General features: G+C 39.6%; 2 protein-coding genes across 9 annotated transcripts in view; one reads left to right on the forward strand and one right to left on the reverse strand.

Annotated features, from left to right (window-relative positions):
• The first annotated feature begins 9 nt into the window (after nucleotides 1-9).
• On the forward strand, nucleotides 10-4,231 carry si:dkey-226l10.6 (histone-lysine N-methyltransferase PRDM9). The gene is made up of 2 exons (XM_017716916.2): nucleotides 10-800; nucleotides 2,533-4,231. Exons 1-2 carry the CDS (start codon nucleotides 513-515, stop codon nucleotides 3,628-3,630), a joined length of 1,386 nt encoding a protein of 461 aa, XP_017572405.1. The 5' UTR covers nucleotides 10-512; the 3' UTR covers nucleotides 3,631-4,231.
• A 1,371-nt stretch (nucleotides 4,232-5,602) lies between these two features.
• The window catches only part of rps6ka3b (ribosomal protein S6 kinase, polypeptide 3b), a 76,337-nt gene continuing 60,960 nt past the window's right edge, over nucleotides 5,603-20,979 (reverse strand). For 7 of the 8 annotated variants that reach the window (XM_037534114.1, XM_037534111.1, XM_037534117.1 and 4 more), the window contains 14 exons: nucleotides 19,889-20,031; nucleotides 19,702-19,772; nucleotides 17,912-18,000; nucleotides 17,717-17,781; nucleotides 17,161-17,263; nucleotides 16,824-16,945; nucleotides 14,624-14,749; nucleotides 14,450-14,539; nucleotides 11,429-11,587; nucleotides 9,177-9,338; nucleotides 9,020-9,096; nucleotides 8,817-8,934; nucleotides 8,546-8,686; nucleotides 5,603-6,563 (listed from right to left, as the gene is read on the reverse strand). In XM_037534114.1, coding sequence (XP_037390011.1) covers nucleotides 6,441-6,563; nucleotides 8,546-8,686; nucleotides 8,817-8,934; nucleotides 9,020-9,096; nucleotides 9,177-9,338; nucleotides 11,429-11,587; nucleotides 14,450-14,539; nucleotides 14,624-14,749; nucleotides 16,824-16,945; nucleotides 17,161-17,263; nucleotides 17,717-17,781; nucleotides 17,912-18,000; nucleotides 19,702-19,772; nucleotides 19,889-20,031 — 1,589 coding nt within the window. In that variant the 3' untranslated portion in view covers nucleotides 5,603-6,440. The remainder of the gene's footprint in view (nucleotides 6,564-8,545; nucleotides 8,687-8,816; nucleotides 8,935-9,019; nucleotides 9,097-9,176; nucleotides 9,339-11,428; nucleotides 11,588-14,449; nucleotides 14,540-14,623; nucleotides 14,750-16,823; nucleotides 16,946-17,160; nucleotides 17,264-17,716; nucleotides 17,782-17,911; nucleotides 18,001-19,701; nucleotides 19,773-19,888; nucleotides 20,032-20,979) is intronic. The other variant, XM_037534112.1, reaches the window with a different exon arrangement.

Raw genomic sequence — 20,979 nt, forward strand, 5'->3', positions numbered from 1 at the left:
AAACACGAACACACGGACTTGACTTGGAAGGCTCAGCTATTCTTACACACGTGCGTCTAAATATGACTTATATGAATATTAAATTGTATAGTTTTAAGATTTTTTGACGAAAAAAAAGGCGCAGAAAAGCGTCCTCCTTTCCAGCAGGCGGAGACAACCAACCGGCTTGAGTGAGATCAATGCGCTGCGAGGAAGGTCGAAATCTGCAACATTTTAAAAGTAACCTACATCTTAAAAACATTTAAAAACATAGTTATTTGAGGATTTCGCGCGTCTAAAAGTCAAATTCGCACAATTTGGATAAACCTGTAGATAGCCAGATAGTCATTCTAGTATAAAAATGAAACTTATCCACTATTTTGGTGACAACATTTTCATTTTTTGTTGCTGAAGCTAACAGGCTAACACAGCTAGCAAGTGCACACTGCGTGAATTTCTTAACCACGCGCTAAAATAATTATTAAAATAAATATAAATATTTTAAAAAAGTAACTTAGAAGTCGTTCGACGTTATGGCACATAAATGTGTGGTTGGTGGCTGTCCAAACAGTTCGGACACTATAATTCATTACATTTTACCCGAAGAACCGAGAAGGCGCAGCTTGTGGCTGCAGTTTATTGAACGCAGCAAAGGCAATGGAGAACACATCTCCGTTTCGAGTCGGGTTTGTGGCGACCATTTCTCACAAGACAGCTTCACTCAGCTTGATCTCGGTTTCACCACCCGCTTAATATTAAACGTCGACGCGGTTCCTACGATTTATCCCGTCGACCGTGTCTCAAATGATGAAGATAAACAGGTAAGGATAATAAAATGATGGGAGTACATTACGTTGCATGCTTTAGCATAGTTGCAGCTTTACAGGGGATTTTGGATCAAGCAAAATGTATCTTTTAAAACGATTCCTTCCAACATGATCTATAGTAGAACTATAAGAAAGTTTACATTTAACGTTATCGTAATGGCGTATAACACTTCTATAATAATTTATAACGTTTTCACATAACTTTACTGTCTTATAGTAATATAATACGCTTGTGTGGCACCCTGTTGTCTTCTATAGCAGTCCAAATGCTTAGTTGGATTCTTATGAGTCTTATAGAAATTGTATGGAAATAGAAATGGTATTATACACTGGAATAGAAATGGAATAGAAATGGTATTATACACTGATCAGCCATAACATTAAAACCTTTGTTTCTGCACTCATTGTCCATTTTATCAGCTCCACCTACCATATAGGAACACTCTGTTGTTCTACAATTAGTCTATCTGTTTCTCTGCATACTTTGTTAGCCCACATTTACCCTGTTCATTAATGGTCAGGACCCTCACAGGACCACTGGTGGTGTGTTAGTGTGTGTTGTGCTGGTATGAGTGGATCAGACACAGCAGTGCTGCTGGAGTTTTTAAACATCTCATTGTCTCATTGTCACTGGTGTACTGAAAAAAGTCCAACCAAAAATATCCAGCCAACGGTGTCCTGTGACCACTGATGAAGGACTAGAGGATGACTAGCTCATACTTTGCAGCAACAGATGAGCTACTGTCTAACTTTAGGTCTACAAGGTAGACCAACAACGCAGGTGTGTGTAATACAGTGGACAGTGAGTGGACACAGTGTTTAAAAACTCCAGCAGCGCTGCTATGTCTGATCCACTCGTACCAACGCAACACACAGTAATACACCACCACCTCACCAGTGTCATTGCAGTGCTGAGAATGATCCACCACCCAAATAATACCTGCACTGTGGTGGTCCTGTGGGGGTCCTTACTGTTGAAGAACAGGGTAAAAGGAGGTTAACAAAGTATGCAGAGAAACAGATGGACTACAGTCTGTAATTGTAGAACTACAAAGTGCATTTATATAATATGTGGAACTGATAAAATGGAAAATGAGCGTAGATATAAGGAAAGTAGAAACACTTGTTGTCCAAGGCTTAGAATAGTTTCCCAACCAAAAATATCCAGATCACCTTATATGTCATCTATATAACACCTGCTCAGTAGAGGCCATATGGGGATCTTGACCTTTGATAAGCTAGATACAGTAAGGTTTACAAAAAATGCAGAAAAAACTACAATCTGTTATTGTAGTGGGTGTGAACAATTTTGGGAAACTATCCAATTGTGATTTTTCTTAACAGTATTGCAGTTGCAATTTAAATGGGATTATTTTCTATAAATCAAAGTCCAGGCCTTTTAATTCCAGCGTGAAGTTTGTTTTTTGGACTTTTTTGAAGTTTGACTGCTGAATTTAGTGTACGAGATTGTCACTTCACAAGCTCTGTGTTATTAGGTTAATTTTAAAACTTGCTAAGACAGTGTTGGATATTGTAAGACATTTTTAAAATCTCTCACAATTTGAAAATTGCAGTCTTTCAAATTCCAGCTTCAGTATAAAAATGAAATGTTTAGCACTAAATCGTAGAGCTACAAAGAGGACAAAGAGGGCAGATACCTAATGAAATGGCCATTAATTGTATGTTTCTTTCCATAACCCCTTTTGTCATTTTTTACTTGTGACAGGCAGCAGAGACTGGAAATGAAGTGGAGGGGACCTGCAATCTCACCATCAGTAGCACAGTCTCTTTGGCCTGTGTCAAGGAAGAACCTTTTGAATATGAAGTGAGCCAGTTCACAAAGCCCAGAGAGGACAGTAAATCAGCGTCAGCCAAGCAGGTCAAACAAGAGGAAAATGAGTGCCTGCTTTCTGCTGAAATGTGTGTGGAGGGACGTGAGAAACTCAGGATCATTCGGAGGGCTGAGATCAAAAGTGAAAGAGGCCACAGTCACCTGGAAGAAGAATCCCAAGAAGATAAAGACAAACGTTTCAGCTGCTCGACCTGTGGACAGAAGTTCCGCAATAAAGGTGTTCTGATGCAGCATGAAAGCAATCACACAGAGGAGAGACGGGTCAGAACCTACCGGTGTCACCACTGCGGGAAGGGTTTTGCGCTCCGAGCATTTCTAAAAGCTCATGAGAAGCTCCACGAGGACGCAGAGTCCACTTTAACGCACGGGTGCACCCTCTGTCCCCGCCGTTTCCGCTACAAGGGCTCTCTGGATGCTCATATGAGACACCACACATCCCAGGTGACGTATAAATGCCCTGTCTGTGAGGAAGTTTATGAGGTGAAAGGGGAGCTCTCTCAGCATGTTAAAGCGACTCACACTGGAAGTAAGCTCGTGTGCAGTTATTGTGACAAAAGTTTTGTACGAGTGGATGCTTTTTTTAAACACATCGATAGACATGTAGTGGTAACCCCATATTATTGTAGCACTTGCAAAGTGTACCAGCTCACTGAGCGTGGCTACCTGTGCCATATGCGCATTCATGAGAAGAAGCGCCTTTTGAGGCTAAATGCTCAGAAGGACCCTGAAGTGGACTCTGAAACACACTTGACTCCTGGAGCTGTGAGTGAGCCTGTGGAGGAACCAGTTAGGGTGCAGATAGAGGCTGAAGAAAGCTTGGAGTTGGACCCAGAACTGATGCTTGGTGCGGAGTCAGCAGTTGAGTTTGAGGAAACTGGAACAGATATTTTTCCTGAATCAAACCTCTCGCTGCCCTCGCCACAGGAGCTGTCCTACACGGATACCAGCGAGGACACTGATGATATGGATTGAGACAGCCATCTGGTCTGATCCGAGAGAGCATTCGATGCTGATATTAGTGGTTTCTATTAACCACTAGATCTTACTTTGATCTAAACTACTTTATTTGAGAAGTAGGAGTTTTCATATAGACATGTATATTTTCTATTTTTCTTATTAATGTAGATTTTTGTTTCTCATAAAAATAATGGTCCCATTATTTTGGACATGCTTTGAGGAGCCTTGTACACATACAGGTGTGTGCAAAACCTTGAATAGCCCTGGTTAACCTACATGTCTTGTTGATTGTCTCAGTGAAAATAGGTTAACACATCCTCTACAGAGAACACACTTTAATATATTGGTAAAAGACATACATTTGGAAACACTATTAAAAAGTTAATCTTTTTTTTAACCACAGACAGATGTATGATCCATCATACTGATATTTTTACAGCTTACACACTTAAACATCATGGTTCTTCAAGGGTTCTTTAGTAAAAATGTTTCTATATGGAACCATGAATACTTAAAGGACCCTTAGGGTTGTTTACATGGTGAAAGGGTCCTTCAGAATGATGGAGAATGTGTTGAATATGATTCTAAATAGTACCTTTTTGAAAAGGCTTCTATAAAGCACCAAAAAGGTTATTAATTATTAGTACAAGCTTGACATTGTAACGTAAAACCTTTTTCGAAAAGGTTCTATAGAGAACTGTATTCAACACATTCTCCATCAGTCTAAAGAACCCTTTCACAATTCAAAGAACCCTTTAATCATGCAAAGGGTTCTTGGAGTGTTCATGAACCATTTTTTTTGTACTAAAGAACCCTTGAGGAACCATCTTTTGTTTTGTTACGCTTAGATGTGCATAGTGACCTAGGTAACTGTGTATATTCTACAGGCCAACTTCCAATGCAGGATTACACCTAATCCTAGTGTGAATAGCAGCATCAATTGTAAGTCACCATTGGACTTTTCTTTTAGGCCAGGTTTAGATTGACTGATCTGAGAAACTGGCCTTAAATGTTCTGAAATCAAAGGCACTAATAGTCTCCCTGTTTGCTGCAGTGACAGGCTCTACACTTCTGCGAACGCTTTACACTAGTTGGTTGGAACATTGCTGAGAGGATCTGACTGCATTCAGCTAAAGGAGCATTAGTGAGGTCAGGTACTGATGTTGGATGCTTAGATCTGGATTACTCAGTGCCCCTCCACTCATCAAAATATTGGTTGGAGCTCCATCCTTCAGAGAACACAGTTCCACTGCTCCACAGATCAACGCTAAAGGGCTTTATACCCCTCTAGCCAACGCTTGACCTTAGGTATGGTAACCTTAGTCTAATTTGTGGCTGCTCTCAAGCATCTATTGGTAATGCTTAGTGATTATACAAGCAAAGGGTGCACTTAAGAGTAGCTGTATACACTAATTATAATATACTTTTGGATATATAGTGCACTTAATATACTTAAGTATAATGAATATACCTTGTATTGAGACTCAGCAATACTGTAGAGGCCCATTTTTTTTTTTTTTAATCTAAGAAAAGGTCTTGTCTATGCAGATGTAATTTTTTCCCCCTCATAAAAATGTTAAACTTTTCTATACATAAATGAGAGATCAGTATAGTAGCTTGCCAGACACAGAAAGCAATGACAGTATTTTTTTTTTCCAGCACTCTTCTGTTTTAAAGAGAGGAAAGACTACAAAGCAACAGAGTCCAGAACATAACCCCATTTACAACCTTAAAAAGATAACGCTACAGGCCTGATGGAAAACAGAAATGGGAGATGAAAAAGGTCCTCAGCCACGCTTGCATACCCTTCAAGCAGAGCCACTAGATTACCATGAGCTAAAGAAATGATTCCACGTATTTACAAAAACATGGTAGGAGTAGTCCTTCAAAACCCATAATGAGCCATGTTCCGTCTGAGGAAATTAACACACATCTTTAGTTTCTCAACCACACAGGTTACCTGTGATTAAACGAGACAACACTTGTGTGCTTTTGTTACTCAGAGCTTTTTTTTAATAATGCATTGTATTTCAGAAACCTGAGTTCTCTAAGTATTTACAGTTTTCCGCTGTCTTGTGCTCTGCACTGCTTTTGCACAGTTGATCTGCAAAATCAGTTTGTAAAGCTAGAATGCGTTTGTCATGTTGTGGTCCTCTCGCCACACATGACTTTCTGTAAAAGTGTCTTATTTTTTTGGGATTTCTTGTTCTGGCATCGGGTCCTGTGGGACACCTGTGGATTTCAAGCCGTGCATTGGCTTTTTTATGTGAAGAGAAGATGTATGGAAGAGAAACATCAAGACCTTAAAAACGCATTAAGGTCAACTCTCTTGGTTTGGACATTCCAGAGTAGTTCAACTTGGACACTGAACAGATTTGGAGAGGTTGAACAGAAGTGAATAGTACATTTCTTATTGGCATTTCATTCTGCAACAGTTTTGTTCTGAACAGCCCATATAATAATGTCTTAATCTATCAGCTTTATAAAAAGATATTACAGTATATTACAAGTTTATATGCATGTATGATACTGTCTCTTGTTTCCCCGAAAAACAAAAATAGTCCTCAGATTGCTGTGGATGCTTTGCTTGTTTTGAGTCTGGAGGCAGCAGTGATTGTACAAGCAAAAGACTTTGTTGGTCCTCTTTGTAAGCAGACAAGGAAGAATCAGATTGTCCACCAGGGGTCCTTTGAGTCCACACTTGGCTTTTGAGCCCTGGGCGCAGCTGGACTGGACAGTCGAGCTTCTTTAAAGGGCAGGAGGACAGGCGGGCGGCTTTTCCGCCAGTTGTGAGGTGTGTGTGGTTTAAAGGGGAGGGCAGCGGTTCAGAGGGCAGTGGAGGTCACCTTCTTCACTCCTCGGCGCTGAGCGAGAATGGAGCAGCCGACAGGTTCCAGCACTGGGGGGACGTTCCTGTTCAAGGCAGAATAAGTAGCAGCCATAGCGCCCTGCGAAAGAACAGAACCACCATCAGACCACCTGGAAGTACCTTGTGGAATTGGCCAATCCAAGCTCAAAAATGCCCACAAATGTGTTATTTCAAATGAACTTTGCTAGGCTGTACAGGCATTACAGAACACAGGAAAAGATCCCATTCAGCCCAATGAGAAACTTATTATGCTCACTTTCAGCCAAGTACTTAAATTATATTAGTAACTGAGAAACATACAGATAATTTAATGAGAAAGTAATCAAGTTTCTTAAAAAAAGGCCCAACAATAAAAACGGACTTGAGTAAAATCAATTAATTGCTCTGATCTGATTCAAAACCCAGGTTTTACATGAGCTAACCTCGCACAGACTAAAGGAATCAGGAATGTATATATATTCTGTGTGAACTGATGGCTCAGTCAAAAGCAGAATGTGTTCAGTTTCACTCCTGGATGTTTCATACTCCTGATCTGTGCATGGGACAGAACGTTTGTTGCACAGATTTACAGAAGTGTAAAAATAAACTGTTAAGCTAAGTTTAGTCTATTCACATCTTTATTAACTGCTGCTGAGACTTTGGTGTAAAAAGTGAAACGTCAAGAGGGTTGAGACCAAAAAAGGTTCATATTTTAGTGTTTTATCAATTTATACACACATGTAATCAGTATTGCTGGATGTAGAAGTACTAGGAGTGCAAATAAACTGGGGAAAACTGAATCCAGTACATGATGATGCAGAGAAGATGTCTACAGAATTGTTCTGAAATCCCTGCTTCAAATCCCGGAGTATTCCAGAAGAATTAAAACTCGAGATTTTCTCGCTTGTTTCTACCATCACTATCCAAAAAACTTTACTGGAGAAAAATGAACTAAAAGGTCTTCAGTAACACTAAAGCATATATAAAATGCATACACTACTGTGCAGAAGTCTTAAGCATCTAGATTCATTACTTAAAATTGTTTATCTTGGCAATAAGTGTGTTTGTGCTTGTAAAAAAAACAACATATACTATTAGAATAAATGCAAATAAACAAACACAGCAAAAAGTAACAAGAATTACTTGTTTTGAAAAAAGTAGTTGACATTCCAGATCCATTCGTATTACAGAAACCTTTTAAGTCTTAAATCTTGTCTGCTAAGGTACCATGACAACTTCAGTTAGCACTGAATTTAAGGCAGAAGCTATTGCAGAACAGTTCTTAAGTTCATACTCTTATCCATTAAATCCAGATAAGAAAACAATATTACAGGAACCCACTAACTAGACAAAATTTTTTAAAAATTGGTCCCAACTTTCAGACAACCCCAGAAGTGTCCCAATGTCTGTAAGGACATTACATTCATCTACACTGAAGACAGTGAGACTTATGAGGTTTAGCTAAGACAAATAGATACGTGGTTTCTGTAATACTGCCACAGGTCCTGATGATGGCCATTACTGTCACTACATGGTAACCTGTGCTTACCTGTCTGTTTTTAATTGAGACTGGGAAATGATAAATGGGTTCTGCTTAGAATTTTGTTATTCTTGGGTCAAGTTTGGACTCAAACCACAATGATGTTTTAGGTTGCTTGGGTCAAGATAGGCCCCGCGACCCTGAGGGAGAAGCGGCTTAGAAAGTGTGTGTGTGTGTGTCAAGTTAGGTCAGGTTCAGACTTGAAACACGTTGCTGTGTTGGGTGGGCCTTGAACAGGGCATTTTTGGGCTGCATTCAGGCTCAGGCCATCATTTCTTGCCCAATTAAAACTCTGGTGGTTCTCATTACAGATCCTACAAATAGTAGTTAATGTCCTGAGAACTAGAAGAACAAGGTTTGGTTTCAGTTTGCTCCTAGACAGACCAAAAAATGGTCAAAAATGCATATACATGGATGTGTCCATCAGGCTGTATGTCGTACCATGTAAAAGACCAGTAGTACAACTTAAAACAAGCATCGTCACTCAGCAGTTCAGTTTAACGGAGTAATTGAGTAATTACAATGTGAGAAGAGCACATTACCTTGACTAGATGAGGAGCGTCCTGTCTGTTGAGTTGATATTTGGGGAGTTGGTCTTTGTGAATGATCCAGGGGTGCCTCAGCACTTGTGCGGCTGTTAATCTCTGATGGGGATCTACATGCAGCATTTTAGATACCAGGTCCTGTGGGCACCATTAATACATATAAGGAAGAACAAATATATTTATTCTGGGTTGATGCAGAGCGTGCCTATTTTATACTTACTGCATTACAATAAACTCCATAGGGTGTTTTACATAACAGTGAGCCCACCTTGGCCTCAGATGAGACAGAGTTCCAGTATCCGCCTGTCAGAGAGAACTTCCCACTGCCGATCCTGGCCAGAATCTCCTCCGGCGTGTCCTCAGGGCCATTGGCAAATGGAGTGAACCTAGAAAACAGCACGGTATCTGAATAGAACTGTACAGTTCAAACATCATAAGCAGTTCATGCCACACTCATGTTTCTATATTTACCCTGTTAGCATGGTGTATAGAAGGACACCTAGACTCCATATATCACATGCAGCATCATAACCTTGCTTCTTCAGCACCTGGAGAACAAAAATCTTTTGTTATTTACTGCAAACACTTTCAAAAGCCTTGTCTGAACAGTGAAGGCAGTAACATGTACCTCAGGGGCAACAAAGTTGGCAGTGTAGCAGGGCGTCATCAGCAGGCCATTCTCTGCCCTCAGCTGTTTGGCAAAGCCAAAATCACAGATACGGATAGACTCTGGGTTGCCTGACTCGTCCACATAGAGAATGTTACTGGGCTTCAGATCTCTGTGAACCACCTGAGGAGCGAAACAGGAATATGACATTACACATTAAATATTTATGGCAATTAGGCCTTTTATCAGTGGTTATAAGAGCTTGGAATATTTGTCCAAATCTGACTGGACTTGACCGCTCATGCCAAATGTCATTTCTCAGACATGTCGGGTTTGGGTTGGGTTCAAATTTTATATTCAGGTTCTCACAGCCCATCTCCAAGTTTTAAGACTTTTTACCTTCCAATTCCCTCACGTTTTCTTCCTTATTTATTCGTCATTATTTTCACAACCCTGAGGGAGAAGCGGCTTAGAAAATGTGTGTGTGTGTGTGTGTGTATTTTAACTACATTAAATAGTTTTTTAAATCTGGCATGCTTGAGTCACTCACCACTGAGGTCAATGCTAATGAGAAAATGAAATGGTGAATCCATTCAGAAGAGTGAAGTACAGTGCAGCCAAAAGGACGTTTAAAATGTTTTTTAATTAGAATTAAATGGGGATGGTATCTCACAATATCACCGTTGCACAATGTAATTGCAGTATGGAGATTAGCCAGACTTGAAACATCTGAGATGTTGTTCAAAAGCAACAAACATTTGATGAATAAATTTGTTCAAGCCAAATTTGGACAGGTAAATCATTTTATTATAGCATATTACTTTATACTGTTTTCTACTGGATTTATCCATGATGGCTATTACTGTCACTACACTGTAACTTGTGCTATCCTGTCAGGTTTGGGAGATGATTGTTTTGGGTCAGAATTTTGTTATAAATGAGTCGATTTCAGATTCAATTATTCAGACATGATGGTGGTTTGGGTCAGGCTGGGACTCAAACTGCTGTTGTGTGTTGGGTGGAGCTTGGACAAAATTCTGGGTCTGTATTTGGGTTCATACCATCATTTCAGGTCTAATTAAAGCTGTGGTCATCATTCCACATAAACCTTCCCCCAACTTTTCACTACTCCTATCCACAAATTGATATTACAATGTAATTGTTATCATAATAATTAGGTAACAGTCTTCTTGCCTGAGCACATCGCAAGTATTGTCAACATTTTTTGAACACTGAAAAATATGATTAATTTTAAAGAAGCTGTTAACGAAAGTGGTGTTATGTTCTGTAGAGATTACATGTTTTCTTTTCCAATTCTGATACTCTGCATACTTACAAGCAGCAATCAGAGTGTTGCTGTTTGGATGCCAATGTCTTATATGTTATTGATTTTTTTCATTCTGTCCCTTAATGCTAGTTAGCTTTAATAATGTGCCCCTTTTTCTGGTGCCGTGTGTCTGTTCCAATCTGTTAGGAAACCCCTGAAAAAATACAGTCTTATATGTAGTGTGCAAAATTAAAATGTCTTCAAATGTGGTTTTTTTTCCCCTATCGCCCACTCCTAAGGCTCAAAGTTACGGCAGTTACATTAGATGCAGCATTAGCTATAACTTTCACAGCTTGTGTCCTAAGCACATGTCCTAAGTGCACTTCAGACATCAGAAAACACAACTCATGTCTTCACATTTTTGTAGGAGTAGAGCAGGAAAGGAAGTGGCGTGATTGTGCCTTCAGCGAGGAGCAGCTTTTTAATGATCTCTCTCGCTGAAAGACAGCTCTGTTACTGCACCATCCCACATGAGAATAGTATGTGCTAATGACCCATAATGCAACTGCATGGTGCTTTCGGTAAACATTCTGTTAGAGTCATTCAATAGTGCTGATGTCTTGTTGCAATGTTTTTTGTAAAGACAGTCAGAACAATCAAAAAGACAAATTTTTAAAAACAAAATCAGTGGAGGGGGTAAATGTGAGTGTGGGGAGGCCATAACTACGACAAGAGATTCTTGTCAAGTGCAAAGTAGCCTTAACCATATTATTGTTTCTTTGTTAAAATAATTTTAGAAACACAGGCCTTTTCTTAAAGTTGTTATCTGGTATAGCTACTTAACGCAACATTATATAAATATATAGTGTAAAATGTAAAATGGAATTCACATGCAGGAGTGGTGATCAAGAAACAGAAAACCTGGAGTGGAACAGGAGCGGAGTCTTAACAGAATCTTTTGAACAAGTGCTGTCGCTCCATTTACAGTCTGGCTGGGTAAACGTACCCCTTGTATGTGCAGGTACTCCACAGTCTTAGTGATGGTGTAGAGCACTGCGCTGGCTTCTCTCTCAGAGAAGAACTTCTGCCGGAGGATTTTATCCAGCAGCTCTCCTCCTTTCAGCAGCTCGGTCACCAGATAGACTGAGCGGCCATCGTCATACACCTGCCGAACACATCACGCAGAGACCAACATCAACACCAACTGTGTTGGAAATTTTTTTCTTTCCTTCTTTCCTTTTTCAACTACTTTTCCATTAGGGCATACATTTGACAATTTTTCAGGAAACAATTCAGTGCATCATGAAATCTTAAAATGATTATACTGAAATTTAATCACGAGTCATTGTAACACAAAACTTCACACAGTGGCCATTAAAAACACCTACAGTCATATGCAGAAGTTTGAACACCCCGGTCAAAACGCATGTTTTGTTGATTTTCTAAGTGAAAATAAGTAAATAATACATAATTGTGCAATAAAATGTTAACTTCTTTTCACTTAAGAAAATCAACAAAACATGCGATTTGACCAAACTTTTGCATACAACTGTATCTTGTACGTTCATTCACTGGCCAGCTTGATGAGATCCACTAACCTTATAGACAGGTCTACAGTTACAGACTGTAGCCCATAAGTTGCTGCATTTTTATCAGCCCTCCTCTACCTCGTTCATCATTGGCCAGTTTCTGACCACAGAACAGTTGTCTAGATATTATTTGGACAGGAGATACACTGACATGGTATTGTGTGTGGTGCTGGTCTCAGTGTATCTGATAGTGGTGGTGTTGTAGTTTTCCCACACATCAGTGCCACTGCTGCGTTGAGAGTGGACCACCACCTAAAAATATCCACAGTGGCTCAGTGGTCAAATGGCTATTGTTGAAGGACCGACACAGATTGTTTGTACCAACAAATGGACAAGTCTCTCACTGTACACGAGCAAGACTGAGCTACAAGGTGGGTTTTTCAAATAAGTGTATACTCAACAGCAGAATATAAATATTTTTACAGTTTTTACATTGTAAAATAACTACAAGCATTTTTACTCTGGACAAAAACTGTGCTGTGTGATACTTTATTGAATATTATTATAATACACTTTATGGTCAAAAGTATGTGGACACCTGACAATGACACTTATTTGTGCTTGTTAGATATCCCATTCTATAACTATGGGCACCAATATGGCTAATATTAGCCTTCACTGGAACTAATGGGCCCAAACCCTAAAAACTGCCCAGCCCATTATCCCTCCTCTACCAAACTTTACTTTTGGCACTATGCCTTCTGGGAGGTAGCATTTTCCAAGGATCCAACAAACCCTGATTCGTCCATCAGACTGAAGCTTGATTCCTCACTCCAGAGAACATGATTCCACTGAGTCCAGCAGGCTTTACACCATTCAAGTAAACACTTTGCATTACGCACAGTGATCTCAGGACTGCGTGCAGCTGTTCGGCCATAGAAACCCGCTTCATGAAGCTCGTGAAGTGCAGTTCTTGTACTAATGTTGTTGTTTACAGAAGTAGTTTACAACTCTGTAGTGAGTGATCCAACAGAGCATAGCTATCCTGTACACGCTACATACTAAAGCACTTGGCAGCCCCACTTTGTAAGCTGTTGCTTCTAGACGCTTCCATTTGTCATAAATGCATTTACGGTGGACTGGGGCAGATCTAACAGGGAAGAAATTTCTCTTGTGACTGACTTGTGGCAAAACTGGCATCCTAAGAATAAGTGCCATGTTTAAAGTCACTGAGCTCTTCAATACGACCCATTCTACTGCCAGTGTTTGTCTATGGAGACCGCAAGGCTATGTGCTTGATTCTATACACCTGTTTGTAAGGGATATGACTGAAACAGCTGGACCCAATAGTTATAAAGGGTGTCCACATACCTTTTGGACATGTAATGTAGATTTTAACTTTCCAGCAATAAAGCAGATGCACTAATACACTTTTACACCTCTTCTAATCCATTTTTGGTCATACTAGTCACATCTCACTGTCACTGTTCCAGTCAGCATTATGTATGCACTATGGATATTTCAGGGCCATTATGCTCTCTTAACCATACAAATAACTATCATGTCTGCAATTCTTTATGTGCATCTCAGCTCAGACCTTTTTAATGAGACCTATAATGTAATCCAGTATACACTTTAACAAAATATGACCTTGACCAGACACATGAAATGCTCAAATGCATTCAGGATTGGCCTGGCCTCTGCCAATGTATGGAAACCTATTTGAAATATGAAGCATATCATGACGCCAAATGAATAAAAATGATGACTAATCTAATATAGTAGGCTGTAAACATTCTCAAAGGACAGTAGCTGCTGGTTCACATTACATTATTTACTCAATTTGCCCAAAGCAACTGCACCCCATTGTGGCTTTTGGGTATGGCATTTCCTACCTTTCTTAAAGGGGAATTCCACATTTTTTTAAAATTCAGCATAAAGCAAGACGCAAAGTAATTCAGAGGGGTTTTATGTGAAATGTTCCAGTCGTGAGACACTTGGTGAATCAGACTTGTTCACAGTGGTGGTCATAGGAACCAGATGTCAAAGTTTAATGCCTCTAAAAGCTCCCTCACAGAAAATCCTAACAGAACGGTGATGAATATGCTGCCTGATGCCTGAGATATTGACACAGCAGTTTTGAGAGAAGGTTTTGGCCTTAAAACATATATTTTTAAAATCCATTCCTGCTAGAGGGATACACTGCAAGGTTAAAAAAGCACCCAAAGAAAACCTGTTTCAGATTTATCACTATTTTACTATTATTTACTATTATTATCGTCAATGTTATATATTTAAACCACTGGGCGTGTGGGTTCACTGGTCATTTTGTATAATAAAGAAAATGGCTATTTGTAAATTAGATAATGCGACTGGTTCCTATCTGCACAACTCTAAGTCATTAAGTTTGTCTACAATGACTTTGTTTACATCTCAATGAATCAAATCGCAGAAATGTTGAAATTACAAAAAAACACAAAGTGCTTTTCGACACTTACGTCTTTTAAGGTGATGATGTTGGGGTGCTGGCCATAGCGTAGCAGAATTTCCACCTCCTCTGTAGGATCCCTTTTGGCCTTGTTGATGATCTGGTTGTGAAATGTACACAAAACGGTCAGTGTTTTGTTTAAAAAACACCCAGGCATATGTCTGTTATATAAACAAGCGGTCACCTTGACGGCGTACTCCATGCCTGTGCTTTTCTGAATGCAGCGTTTGCAGATTGAGTATGAGCCGACCCCGATGTCTTCCCTCACCTCGTACGAGTCGCTGAATTGAGTTGTGTTTCTGTGGAGCTGCTGCATTCAAGAGAGTAACCAGGTGTAAAACCTCACCCAAACACAAACAGCCACTGTCTGTACAACTCAGTTCAGTTCAAAGTCGGCCTGCTCAAAGTATCGTTTGTCAATCGTGCTGTGATATTGGTACTGATGCTGCAGAAGGCTGCAACATGACAATGCCCTCTGACCAATCACAGTCCCAGATGAGTGTTTCTGTGTGTTAATGGATCAAGATTAGGGATGGGTATCATTCAGAAATTCACTAGGGAACAAACCTGGCGAGTCTACACACAGGCTGACACCTTCGATGTTGACTTTTGAATGATGCTTTTCCCAAAAAATTATCACATGAAAGTGGCTGTGGGCTAAACCTGAAATAACAGTGAGGTGCTGGAAGTTGGTATATATTCTGACCTCAACTAATTGCAGGCTAATCAAGATGTGCTGCTGTTAATAGCAGGGACATGGAATATAATTAGGATAGCCAATCACCAGCCTAGATTTTGAAACAAGTATGCGTGTTGGTTTATTTTTCCGACACTCAGTAGTAATTAAGGACAGTCTTCAGCATTGTCACATTATTGACTGAGAAATGCAATTTTTTTACACATTACAAGCAATTTAATTATTATTCCAGTATTTTGTCCATATTGCGCAGTCCTAGTTTGAGCTTCATATTTAATTACCCACAGGATTTCAAAAATAAGTATTATCACAAAGGAGCTCTGCAAAGGTCCAGACCGGAAACCCTTTGCGGGAAAAAAACAGTGACGTTAAAAAACTTCCTGAGACAGGATGAGGAAGAAAAAGAACACCCAGAAACAAGAGACCATCATTCTGGTTGGCTTCAGCTTGTATGAGTTACATTCTGTACATTATGGTCAAAGGCCTCACTTTATTTGGATAGTACGCTACAGCCCTCTACAGATTATCTACCGATGCTCAAACTGTTAAAAAACTACTTGGTGCAAATTAATTAATTAATTGTCAATATTGTCAGGGTTTCGTCCACTATGAGGTTTTAGGTATTGGGTTAAGATTAAAGGTTAGGGTTAGTGATAATTAGAGTCAATATAATATACTGTGTTATGTGTACTATCCTAATAAAGTGTTGCAGGGCCTTCTTCCACCGAGCTATTTTATCAATTTTATTTATTTAATTGATCAAAGTTAACTAATTACACGCCCCCAACATATGCCTCTGTACATTTTTATTACACTTCTTAAGTATGACTGACCACAATTTGGCATGACAACACTTTCCACACTTTCAGAATTACTATGTGGTATATCATTATAACGGGTTCACAGCACATTCAACAATGCTTAAACCTATGCAGAAACTCAGTAGCTACATAAACAGCTTTAAAGTCAACCTGAAATCAGTTTTCAGTTAATGTATCTGGCTATACCAAAGATCCAGGGAACACAGTATAAGATACTACAAATGTTTATATTGTACTACACTTGACTGTTATATTAAGCATCCAGCTAATTTTGAACAAGCCAGAAAGGAAAATAATAATACACGGCTTAATAGCTGCTGATTCAACCTATCTAAGAACTGTCTGGCCATGGTCCTAATATTTTAATGAGCACGACTGACTGACATGCCTCAGTTCAACACTCCCAGTCTGCTACGTTATTAAAGCAGAACTAAACACAATAGCAAGAAGACAGAAACTGTCTTTTGTCTTTAAGATAAACTTAAAGAAAGTGAGCCTATATGGAACGTACTGTTGTGTCTACGCAGAACAAGACACAGCAGTGTTGTGACTTGTGAGGGTGCTATTTAAACAGTAATTACTCAAGATTGAGACCACCCAGTTTATACCGAAAGGAGATACTTTTGGTGAAATACACCGGTCATTCATTGAACAGTGGAATGTTATTCATAGGACACACTTTGTACACATATATTTGGCGATAATGTGCCAGCAAGAGGAGAAAACTAAAATAATCAATAATATGATGTTTAACCCCCCCCCCCCCCCCCCCATTAAGACAGACATTCAGCCTGCTCAAAGACCCTCCCTGATACATGATGACATGGTCTTTAACTGCAACTTTCACTTGTGTTCATTGTATATACCTGCACTATATTGCTCATGTTACTCTGCAGTGGTTGGGTGTCCTCTTCTGAGCTGATAGCCACAAAGCTGAAGCCTCTGAAGAGCTGATGGGCATTGGCACTAGGGGGCACACCTGGTGAATCTACACAGAAACACAAGCACATGCATTTCTGAGCTCTTCATGAACCATCCTGTTTAACATCCACCACAGATAAAGTTTTATGAGTAAGTAAACATGCTGTGCTCTGTTACCCATTTGCCAGGAGCAATGTTACAAATTGTCAAAAAAGCGTAGTACTTACGGAAAACCAAGTGGGAAAACAAACACAAGGTTAAGCGGCTGTTCTATTGCGGTACCTTTGGGAGTTTTAGCTGTGAATTCCGGGTCAAAGTAGAACGTGTCATCCGGTCTCCCAGAGGCAGGCTTGAAGGGTGGCTGAATCTCTCTCCTAAATAATTTCTGGGGATGAAGAACCGATGATACATATTAAACCAACAAGCAATGGTGGCAGCACTGCTGAAACCAACCATTGTAGGACTGCACAACAAAATATCACACTGTGATTACATTTCTATGACTGTTATATGCTTTGCAATACTCTGAAAACCACATTTGTGAACCTGTATGTGTTAAAAAAAAAAAAGATTTTTTAGACACCCCCCTAAAAAAAAAAAAAAAAAAATTACATCCCGTCATCATCATCATCGTCGTCAATGTATTTAGCCAGGAGGATCATAGAATAAAATGTTTTATTAGTTGGCAAATATGCTGATAATTAAAAATGCAAAAGATATAGGGATGACATAACACACATACATGCGTGTGCGCGCACACACACACACACACACAGACACACACACACACACACACACACACACACACACACACACACACACACACACACACACTTACATTCCAGTCAATAGAAGAGTAAAACTGATGCCTCTTTATTTCCTCGACCCCATCTGGACCAGCACCTGTACAAACAATATTTGACAGCTGTGGCTCTATTTCAGCTACAGTGTAACACTCAGAAGTTAACAATTAATACTGCAATACTGAAGAGTGAACCATTAGTCAGCATAAGTGTATGAGTGCACTGCTTACCCAGCCTGTTGGAGGGGTTGCGTTTGAACAGGTTGCGGAGTAGACTCTGAGCCTCAGCACTGAGAAACTGAGGCATGCCCAGTTTGGCCCTGCAGAAAGCAGCCAGGAGGGACAAGGGACAGCAGGGCAGGTCAGGTCAGGTCAGGGCAGGGGAACAAAAGAACAAAAATCACCTGTCACTTATGTACCTCAGCACAGATTAATGAAAGTATGCAGAGAAGTCAGTTAAGGCACAGCTAACTTATTGCTCTCCAAATTCTCAGTCATATTGTTTCCTGAAAAGAGGAGGCTAGCAATGTGGCTAAAATATAACATCACAGTATTTGAAATTTTCATGACTGACAATGCATATTGTGATATTTGATAAGTTGGAACAGACATAAAAGAAGCAGTAGTGCTATAAAAAGTACAGTGATTTTTGTTTAAGGTTTCATATACTGCACTGCAATCCGTTGTGGCGACCCCTAAAGGGAGCAGCCGAAAGAAGAAGATACTGCACTGCAATTAAACAGGACTAGCAATACTCTTTTTGTACCTTTAACATTGCCTTTAAGCATGGACAGTATCTATGATCTGCTCAGAAAAGCCTATTAAGACATATTTTATCATAATATCATGATAAAATCTAAAATTATATTGCCAATCCTTACTTTACAACTGACATCAAGAACAACGAACTGTCAGTCAAAAGTTTGCAGACACTTTCCTTTTGAAATTTTAATCATAAATCAGTTCGGTTCTAAAAATCTGACTGGCTGAGCCACGTACAAAACCAGTGTAAAATGCCCAAAAACCACACTACCTGATTTATTAAAACAATTTTCCTACTTCCTAGGCAATCATAATATACAGTTGACCTACTTGTATGATTTAAGGATTTTTATTGTGCTCATTATTTAAAGCAAATATAACTATTTCCTGAACATTGATGTATTTTATTGTACTGCATTTTGATGCTATTTGCCACTATTCGCACTTCTAAATTGTGAAGAAAAAAAAAAAAAAAAATCACGGAAACAGCTTTTAGTTACTGCTTTTCAGTTAAGAAAGAAAAACAGGCAGTTACCATTTCCTAAAATATTTGGGATTATTCCAAGGGTGGGCCTGTCAAAAACGTCACAAAAACATCACACCACTGACTTCAAAATAAACCAGGCATGTCCTTTAATACTGTATGTTATCGTAATCCGACCAACACGATCATTTGTATTAAAAACAGTTTACAGTGCCCCCAAACTTTTGAGTGATATACTTAAAAAAGGCTTTCTGCCTATTCTGCCTTCCAGTCAAAGTGCCGTTTATTGTGCGGAGTGGTGTGGTTCCTCCTGACACAAGGCATCTCTTATCATCATATTACAGCACTCTAATCCAGCCCCTGCATTCTGAAGAGCTGCTGACAGACCACTAAAACTCCACTACCACAGCTTATCACCCATAGATCAGCCTCTCGCCAGGCCTGGGACGCTTAATTATTATCAGCAGCTACCCCACTGACAGAATTACTCACTGCTAGCGTATTCACATGAAACCATTACAGCAAGCATGAGTAGAATGAGTGTGTTTTGAGTGGCTTTGCTTTCATTCTAGGTTTATTGTAGGTTAAGTGTAGGGCACTGCGGCTCAATAGCAGTGTCAGCTGAACCGTGGCCACAACCTCCATTACAGCAATGCTGCAGGCATTCAGCTGCTGCCTAAGCTAACCCCCAGCCACTCAAGCACAGCTTAGCGTTTACAATACAATATAGGACAAATCCCTCCCTGGGCAGTGAAGACGCAGCCTCAGCACTCACTTTAGAATCATGGTCATGGTTTCCTTACGGTCCTTGCCTTGGAAGGGGAGTGTTCCAGTTAGCATTTCAAACTGGAGACAGAGAGCAAAAACAATGGCTGGTGAAGAACATGTTAAAAACCATGAGTATTTTTGCACACAGAGACTAGAAAACCTATAAAGACAGGGCAGGCAGCCCCACCCCTTACCATGAGCACACCATATGACCACCAATCAGCGCTGTGGGTGTGGCCTCTGCGGTTGACCACTTCTGGCGCCATGTACTCCACTGTCCCGCAGAAAGAGTAGGCCTTGTTCTCGTGATCAATCGACTCCTTACTGAGCCCAAAGTCTGAAACAGACATACACACAGTTTTTTACGTGCTTCCAAAAAAAAAAGAAAAAGAAAAAAAGATTCAGTTTCTCTTCTTGTTTTTATATTGTGGTATTTTGTAATAGCCTAGAAGAATGGGACTCCACCTCTCACTGGAGATAACTTACAGTATATTGTATATCATATCATTGTGCATCTTATAGTAAAAATAATAATAAGCCTTTTCTTTCTTTTTTTTTTTTTTAAAGCCAATTATTTTCACTATGACAATTATGTTAGTTGGGATTAGTTCTTTGCCAAGGGATAATGGATCTGAGCTGAAAGATTATAGGGCATCTTTTATGGCATATGTCACTGTGTGCCACTGCAGTGTGATAGCAATATGAGTAATTCATTTGAAAAAAGGAGGTGGAAAAGATTTGGTGAATAAAAATTCTTACTGATTGAGGACATACAGTCATAACTGTTGCATTAACAAAAGGAACAACAAATGGCTGTTAATCCAACTTTCATTTGATCTCAAATTATTGAAGAGCCTTCCATATTATATAAACATGGTTATCTGGGCCAAAGGTGGGCATGGAAGGTATTAAAGGACAAAAGCATGGTGTACTGAACTACGTCTGTCACAGTACTTTTGAATGAAAGAGGACATATGTTAAAAGGCCCATATCCTGACATTTGGGTGGTTTTGTGTACCAAAGAGAGTCATAATTACATTTTGCATGACAATTTGTCCGTATCCTTTATAATTAAAGAGGCTGTTTTTGTTAAAGTGCCTTTTGTTAAAGACCGACATATGTAAAATGTTTTGCTGTCCTCTATGGTGACCTGTTCAAAAAACAGCATGGGCTGAAACACTCCTCAAAACGTCAGCATGAATGGACTGGGCTGAACTGCTGTTAAACAGGCAGATATATGTAAATGAATAGGTTTTTTTTGTGACATCACTAAAAGTGAGTTCAA

This window comes from Pygocentrus nattereri, chromosome 24, assembly GCF_015220715.1.
Source record: "Pygocentrus nattereri isolate fPygNat1 chromosome 24, fPygNat1.pri, whole genome shotgun sequence".
Taxonomy (NCBI): domain Eukaryota; kingdom Metazoa; phylum Chordata; class Actinopteri; order Characiformes; family Serrasalmidae; genus Pygocentrus; species Pygocentrus nattereri.

Excerpts from the sequence above, each read along its gene's own strand:
- si:dkey-226l10.6 (XM_017716916.2), top strand. The coding sequence starts at position 513 with ATGGCACATAAATGTGTGGTTGGTGGCTGTCCAAACAGTTCGGACACT. Across the intron at positions 801-2,532 it reads CAAATGATGAAGATAAACAG|GCAGCAGAGACTGGAAATGA; the intron begins GTAAGGATAATA and ends TACTTGTGACAG.